The sequence below is a fragment of the Ornithodoros turicata genome, chromosome 2, assembly GCF_037126465.1.
Source record: "Ornithodoros turicata isolate Travis chromosome 2, ASM3712646v1, whole genome shotgun sequence".
NCBI classification, from domain to species: Eukaryota; Metazoa; Arthropoda; class Arachnida; order Ixodida; family Argasidae; genus Ornithodoros; species Ornithodoros turicata.
The window spans coordinates 14,876,345-14,884,872 of NC_088202.1; the positions used below are offsets into that span (position 1 = coordinate 14,876,345).

Sequence of the window (8,528 nt, forward strand, 5' to 3'; positions counted from 1 at the left end):
AAAGGCGCTGTCGGCACGCTCACTCGTCGCTGAGCTTGAGCAGGTGCCACTTTGTGAGGGACCACTCGCGAGAGTCATCCCAAGCAGCATGCCAATATTGGACACATATGGGTTGCCAAAATTGCCAATATTGGATCAATATGGGGTGCAACCAGGCTCTATATTGGACCAATATGGGCTGCCCATATTTGGAAGCCCATTTTGCGCCAATATTGCCAATATTTCTGTGATAACACCAACGGGAAGTCCGTGTAATAATAAAGCATTGTCCTGTATAATACTCGCCACTGATAATACTTTTCTCTGATTTTTGCTTTTTTATTTCTGCGGATCTAATTTATCCCCGTTACACATCATTGAAAAAAAAAAGAAAAGAAACACGGCATCGCCCAAAAAAACGAAGAACTACGCACTCCTTGCTCCCACGGAACTGCCAATGCCAAAGGTCAAGAAAGGATCTTCCCGGAACAGCACCGCAAACGGTACTGCCCCGACGACCTTGTTATCGGCCGCGCGTTCAAAGATGCCAAAGATCCCTCAGAAGCCTTCATTGGGATCGCAATACTCCGTGAGCTAAAAATTTCCAACCCACTCCGAGACTACAAAGGAGCGAAACACTTTCGTGACGGTGACGGACATACGCCAGAGCAATTCACACTGCTTGCAGCAACTTGAAAGCACCTAATTTTACAGAAGAGCCATCCCTTCCTATCAGACATTGTGTTTTTTACTTGACCTGCCGCAATTCCGTTATCATTACAGCAACCAGCGACATGTTAGCCCTATGAAACGTCCGTTCGAGCTGTCGCGCATGCGCATTGGCTGTAGGACGCGTGATTTCGCTCAAACAACCCGCTCGCTCTCAGTCGGCTCGACCGATTGGCATTGGCATCGTGAAGGAAGATGGCGGCTATTCCCAGAACGTGGAATCCTGGAGGAAGGAAACACAGGAGCGGTCGTTCCGAACAGATTTCTGTGGGATCCCTCTGGCGGCCGCTCCTGTCAAATCCGCCATTACTTCCTGTCCACCACGTGATCCTTTCTAAAGTTTCGGTTTGGCAACGCTTTGTTGCTCGCGCTGGTTTCCGTGCTTTCATGCATTTCCAACGTCTTTTATTCTTAAAATGTGAGCGCCATTGTGGAAACAACGTTATGTTAACATGTTCTTACCACGGCTGCAGCTGTCGTTCAACAGAAAGCAGCTCTGTCACAAGAATAACGTTTCATTCGTAAGTGCGTACTTGCATGGTCGGTTGTTTTGTACCTCTGTCTGTGAGAGAGTCATCTTGAATCGTTCGTTTGCAAGCTGGCGCTGTGCTACAGCTGCAGATTCATCTGATTTCTTTCATCGTTGTACAAGTTTGATCACTGGCATGCTTTACCACTTCAGCAACAAACACAAAAGTTGGCCACGTCGTCGCACACAAACGTCGCTGCCATGAATGATGTTTCTAGTCTTGCGTGCTTGTCCTGCAGACTGTGGCCGGTCTTGTAATAGCAGGGTAAACCAAGAGTAAACCTCCGAGCACACACAAACAAAACTGGACGCGCGGCGTTCATCACAATGCAGGTATCCGAGCTGCAAGACAATCACGACTCCCGTCGTCTGCTTTGGGAGCTGGCCTGCGCATGCTCTTGGGGTCACGTGAGTAGTCACATTGTAGACAGGAGCATTCCAGAATGCATGCGAGGGCCCGTCCCAATGGGAAAAGCTGGAAGGGCCGCTCCTGTGTTTCCTTCCTCCATGCGTGGAATGTTGAGTTGTCGAATTCTAGCGAACGTTACATTGGGATTGCCAAGCGTTGACTATTTCGAACAATGTGTATCATCTGCGGGAAGTTGTTGGATGTAACGATGTCCTGAATTGGGTATTTCACACGCTTCAACGTTCAATCTTGCCGTGCTGTTTGGGCATTTGTGCAACACGGGTACGTACCATTTTCTGTATTTTCAGTCAATATGGGGTGTACGCGGCAATGTGAGGCCCATATCGCCAGGATTTTCCCAATATTGGCTCAAACTGGGCAATATGGGGCCCATATTGCCCATGTTGGAGAAACGAACGTATGTTTACATGTATGTGCTGCCTTCTCCGCTAACGTAAAGACAGACCGTTTTATATGTGCTTTCAGTGTCTGGGGTTCGATCTGTGAACCACTTGGGGGCGAGCATCCAATTACATAAACTTCCTTTGGCTTCCCATCCTCGTATCGTTCCCACGGAGAGTGTCCGTTTACTTCCCTTCTGTGGTCTCCATCTCTCTCTCTCTGTTTAGTTGTAGTTGCAATAAAGAAGTCAACCTGTGCGGACGTGTGTGAGCGTGTAGTCCGTCTCAAAGCGACGTATCCGCGGATGGCACCCTTACTGCTTGCCTCTTCCCGGCGCATTTAGCCCTTTAGAGCTACATTTTTCTGGTGCCGAAACCCGGGAAAGAAGGCCCTTTATCGACAAGGTACCACCGTGGAGTAATCGACGATGGACCGACTCAAACGAAAACGTTCCACCATCCGTGCAGCAGTGACAAAGATAACGGAAGACATCGTGCAACTTACTCAGCAGCCAAGCACAACGAATGTTAAAGGTGAGCTGCAACAGAAACTCGACCTCCTCACTGTTAAAGAGAGTGCCTTAGAACAGCTAAACGTCGCAATAGAAGAATTAACGACCGACGAGGCCTATGACGAGGAACTGACTGGATCGCAGGCTTATGAAGACAAAATTTGCACCACAAGGTCGATTGCCAAGCATGCCCTAGATAGTCCCCCCACTGACGCAAGGAGCTCCAGTAATTCGAGAAGTCAAAATTCCACAAATGTGAAACTTCCGAAACTGGAAATCTCAAAATTCGACGGGGATCTCAGAAACTGGGAAAGCTTTTGGGACCAGTTCGACTCTACCATCCACTCTAACGAATCGCTCTCCAAGGTGGACAAGTTCAAATATTTGAAAAGCTACTTGACAGGAAAGGCAATGACAGTGATCAAAGGACTTTCGCTTTCCGAAGAAAACTACTCGACCGCCATTGAACTTCTGAAGGACCGATTCGGGAAGAAAAGTCTAATTATCGACGAACACATGTCAAGATTGTTAAACTTGCCAAAGGTAAATGATTCAAGTCAAGTCGCTAAGCTACGCGAACTTTACGACGAAGTGCGAACTGGGGTCAGGTGCCTGGAAGCCTTGGGTGTGGCTCATTCTTCATATGGTGTGCTGTTGCTATCCGTTTTACGCAAGGCAGTCCCTGTGGATATCAACTTGGAATATGATCGAAAGCATGCGGACAAGGATGATTTTGACTCCTACTTGACATTTTTGAACTTAGAAGTTGCCGGACGCGAGAGAGGTCAACGCGGGGGAGCTAGCAAGCCTCACATAACGAAACAACTTGGAGACGGTACCCGAAGTCGCCAACACAACAATCTCCCATCAGGAGTTGCTTTAACGGTTGGCGCAGAACAAACAAAATGCGTATTTTGTGAGTCTACTGATCATTCCCTGCAGAGCTGCGCGGCTCCTCTTTCTTTGGAACAAAAAAGGGAGAAGCTCAAAGCAGAGAGACGATGTTTTCGATGTGGCAAACAATATCATCGGGCACGGGAATGCAGAAGTGGGTCCCGACTGTGCTGCGCATTTTGTAATGGGAAACACTTGACAGTGATGTGCGACCTAACATGGAAACGTGGCGCCGGATCCGAAGTTGCCACAACAGCTACTGAAACTCAGACAATGAAGCCAACGGTAGTTGCCACGTTGAGAGATTCCAGCCCGACGTACGCTGCAAACAGCACAGTGCTCCTTCAGACTCTTCGTGCATATGCAGAAAGTGAAAGTGATCGAAGGCTCACACGCATTCTGATGGATGGGGGCAGCCAACGCACATTTATTAAGAAGTCATTGTCGGAGATGCTTAAATGCCAAACCTTAGGAGAAGAAGAGTTAACAGTCCACACCTTTGGCTCTACATCAACTATCCTGAGAAAATGCCGCAGGGTACAAGTATGGTTGCGTAGCCAGTTTGACCGTAACGAAATCGCAGTCGAGGCGCTCGAGATGCCAGAAATTTGCACTGATGTCATGCGAGTGCCGAACAACGACCTCATAGCCAAAATGGAACGGGACGGTCTCTGCGTAGGTGACGTTCCGATGACTAACACCGACTGCGACCATGGAATCGGAATCCTTATCGGAGCAGACTGCTATTGGAGGGTCGTCACCGGAGAGACAAAGTATTTGAGCGAATCATTGGTGGCTATCAATACAATCTTTGGTTGGACTCTTCAAGGACCGGTACCAACAAGTACAGTTACAACTTGCACTAATGTCTGCGTCATGAGAACGGTAGTTGACCAAAACGAGGCAGACATATCGAACGAACTGAGACGATTTTGGGAACTAGAGCATATGGGTATACAAACAAAGGATACGGTTTGCGACAAGGTAAACGACACTATCGTGCGAGAGTTCGAAGCAAAGATAAAGCACAATGAAGACGGAAGGTACGAGGTACACATACCGTGGAAAACCAGTGATCCCTGTTTGCCAACAAACAAGCGAACTGCAGAGGAAAGACTGAACTCGTTAACGAAAAGGCTTTTGAAGAACCAGCACGTCATGATGGAGTACGACACCACTATTCGGCAATATTTGAATGACGGACACGCAGAGAAAGTTGATATCAAAGCAAACGCCGACGGACCAGTCTTCTACCTGCCTCATCGAGCTGTATTTAGACCTGACAAAGCAAGTACTAAAGTGCGCATCGTGTTTGACGCCTCGTCCAGTGCTTCGGACTGCCCTTCGTTAAATGACTGCCTGGAAGTTGGGCCAAACCTGAATCCTGATCTCCTGGCGACAATTCTAAGATTCCGTAAGCACAGTGTTGCCGTTACAGCCGACATTGAGAAAGCATTCTTGCAAATTTCTCTCAATCCGAACGACAGAGACGCTTTCAGATTCATGTGGTACACTTTCATGCCGGAGAGCGGAAGACCACTGTCCGAGATTGAGGTGTGGAGAATGACGAGGGTGCCCTTTGGTGCCGCGTCCAGCCCATTCCTTCTTGCAGCAACACTTCGTTATCATTTCAACTTAATGTCTAGCACGTACCCCGAAACCTGCAGGAAGCTAACGGACGGCTTCTATGTGGATGACTTTGTGACTAGCGTCAGGTCAAGAGAAGAGGCTGAAATTCTGCACGATGAGGCAGATAAAGTTCTTTCGGCTGCTGGCATGCATCTAAGGAAGTGGGCGACGAACGACAGTGAGCTACAGGTATCGTTCAGGACTAAAAACAAAGACAACAGTCAGATGAAAAAGGTCTTGGGCATTGTTTGGAACACGACAAATGACGTCCTGTCACCTCCAATGGACTCATTGGACCAGTTCCTGACAAAGAAAAGAGACACGAAGAGATGTTTACTTCAAGTTAGTGCACGAATATACGACCCTCTCGGCATTCTCTCGCCCTACACAGTCAAGGCAAAAATACTAAGTCAACGAGCATGGGAATTGGGCATCGGATGGGACGACGAGCTACCCGAACACATCAGTAAAGAGTGGCAACAGTGGTGCAAGGGAATTCCATTTCTACCAAAGATCACTGTGCCAAGGGCAATCACAGACAATGACTCAGTTGTGTCCCGAAGTATTCATTGCTTCTGCGATGCGAGCCAGCAAGCGTACGGTGCAGTGCTGCATCTGCGCACAGTGTACGAAGATGGAAGCATAAATGTCGTTATCGTGGCTGCTAAATCGAGAGTAGCCCCACTAAAGCGAGTTTCACTCCCAAGACTTGAGCTTTTGGGTGCTCTTGTGGGTGCTAGGCTTACTAACTACGTGACAGCAACTTTGAACTACGAAGGCCTCACCGTGCGGTATTGGACCGATTCGACCGTGGTTCTTCACTGGGTAAAAGGAAGCGCTAGTAGATGGAAACCCTTTGTTGCCAACCGCGTCACCGAGATTGAAAGTATGTGCAACCCTTCAGACTGGCATCACTGTCCAGGTGAATCTAATCCAGCTGATCTGCTAACAAGAGGAGTGCTGCCCGACATGCTCATGAAGGACGACTTCTGGTGGAAGGGACCTGAGTGGCTCAACAATGAAGAGGCCCTCTGGCCGAAATTCGAAGTTGACACCTTGGAGCTTCCTGAAACAACATCGCGAGAGGAAAGAAAAAACGCAACAGCGATGATGGCGACGGATGCCGATGTTAGCACGCCACTCCTCACTCTTGAGAACCACAGTTCTCTTCTGACTGTGCTTCGAATCACCGCGTGGATCAAGCGTTTTATTCACAACTGTCGACAGAAAGATGCTAGGATTTCTGGCCCGCTCAATGCGGCCGAAATCCAAAGTTCGCTGAGACAATGGATCCGCCAGGTGCAGAGGGAAAGCTTTCCAGGAGAACTGGAGATACTATCATCGGGCAAAAACACTGTCGGCGAAACGTCTCCACTACGAACCCTGTCACCCTACGTGGACGAGGATCAAATAATGCGCTTGCGAGGAAGGTTGCAACAGCGCGAAGCAGAGACAGCAGTTAAGCATCCCATAATTCTTCCCAAGGATCACGACTTCACTTCGAAACTCATCATGCAGGAGCATTTGCGACTTCTGCATGGAGGTGTTAGAGACACCTTAGTGCAGCTCCGTGAATCCTATTGGATACTGAGAGGAAGGCAAGCAGTCAAACGAGCTATTCATCAATGTTTGACCTGTCGGAAATGGCGATCCAAGCCAGCGGATGAGGCAATGGCACCACTACCACGCGACCGTGTGACAGAGGCAGAACCATTTGTTGTATCTGGAATTGACTTCGCCGGACCTTTGTTCTACAAAACTGAGACCGGAAGCAGCAAGGCATACATAGTTCTGTTCACGTGTGCCGTAACTAGAGCCGTGCACCTCGAATTGGTAACCGATCTAACAGCAGCCACTTTTCTATTGGCTTTCCGTAAATTTATTTCCAGGAGAGGGATATGCCATACTGTGTACACAGATAATGCCCTCACTTTCAAACGTGCATCGAAAGACCTTAAACAGCTCTGGACCGAAATGCGAGGCGGCGAAGTACAGGACTATTTCTCTGGGACGCACATAACTTGGAAATTTATCGTTGAGAGAGCAGCGTGGTGGGGCGGATTCTGGGAACGGATGGTGCGCACGGTCAAAACGACTCTCCGGAAGGTCCTGGGCAAAAGTAGCTTGACGCTTGACCAACTAACAACGCTACTCACAGAGGTAGAAGCCATGGTGAACTCTAGGCCCATCTCCTTCGTCTACTCGGACAGCAACGAACCCGATCCCTTGTCACCGGCCCACTTCCTAGTCGGTAAGCGTATAACCCGACTGCCTGACCAGCCTACTGTTACCTCGGGGCCCGGCCAGCCGCAGCTGTCGAAGATGCTGCGTTACCGAGAGGCTCTCCTGCGGCACCTGTGGAAGCGGTGGGTACACGAGTACCTCCTGGAACTGCGTACAGCACATGAGCAGCGCACTGCGACCTCAACGGCACCGCAAGTAAACGATTTAGTGTTGCTAAAGGAGGACCGTCTTCCCAGACAAATGTGGAGGATGTGTCGTGTTGTGAAAGTGTTCCCTGGCAGAGATGGACGTGTACGATCCTGTGAGGTCCGACTTCCCGGAGGTGGAACACTTAAACGTGCCATCCAACATCTCTTCCCGCTAGAGATTGTATAACAGAATGAGCTAGTGCTCATTGCGGGGGAGTGTGTTGGAGAAACGAACGTATGTTTACATGTATGTGCTGCCTTCTCCGCTAACGTAAAGACAGACCGTTTTATATGTGCTTTCAGTGTCTGGGGTTCGATCTGTGAACCACTTGGGGGCGAGCATCCAATTACATAAACTTCCTTTGGCTTCCCATCCTCGTATCGTTCCCACGGAGAGTGTCCGTTTACTTCCCTTCTGTGGTCTCCATCTCTCTCTCTGTGTTTAGTTGTAGTTGCAATAAAGAAGTCAACCTGTGCGGACGTGTGTGAGCGTGTAGTCCGTCTCAAAGCGACGTATCCGCGGATGGCACCCTTACTGCTTGCCTCTTCCCGGCGCATTTAGCCCTTTAGAGCTACAGCCCATTTTCAGCCAATAATGGGAAATTCTTGACGAAGCAGGTCCCATATTGGAGCCGTATCGCCAATGACGGCCAATATGGGCCCAATATTGTGTGCTGCTTGGGATAGAACTTCGCGAGTGCATGCAGGTAGCAAACAACAGCTGTTCGTGAGGCATCGAGTGCTCCTGACAATGTACTGGTGACCCTTTCTGAACTTGCATCAATTGCGTTGAGGGCGTCCTCAAAGCCAACTGTGGCAGGTCTTCGAATATGGCCGGCTCGCCTTCCAGGCTAACTCCGCCAAAGCCGAACTTCCCAAACCATAGTTTTGTCGAGACTCTCCTTGCCACATTTTCCCACGTTGCATTGTAGACGTGTTGCGTAGCTTCCTCGGCGTTGTCGCCAAGTTTGCACTTGTATAGCAGAAATCCACGAACGAACCGACTTCGCTTGT

The 8,528-nt window shown here is 49.2% G+C and overlaps 1 protein-coding gene across 1 annotated transcript; it reads left to right on the top strand.

Moving 5' to 3' along the window:
* Positions 1-2,475: 2,475 nt before the first annotated feature.
* LOC135384334 (uncharacterized) lies at positions 2,476-7,701 on the top strand. The gene has a single exon (XM_064613540.1). It carries the CDS (start codon positions 2,476-2,478, stop codon positions 7,699-7,701), a length of 5,226 nt encoding a protein of 1,741 aa, XP_064469610.1.
* Positions 7,702-8,528: the final 827 nt, after the last annotated feature.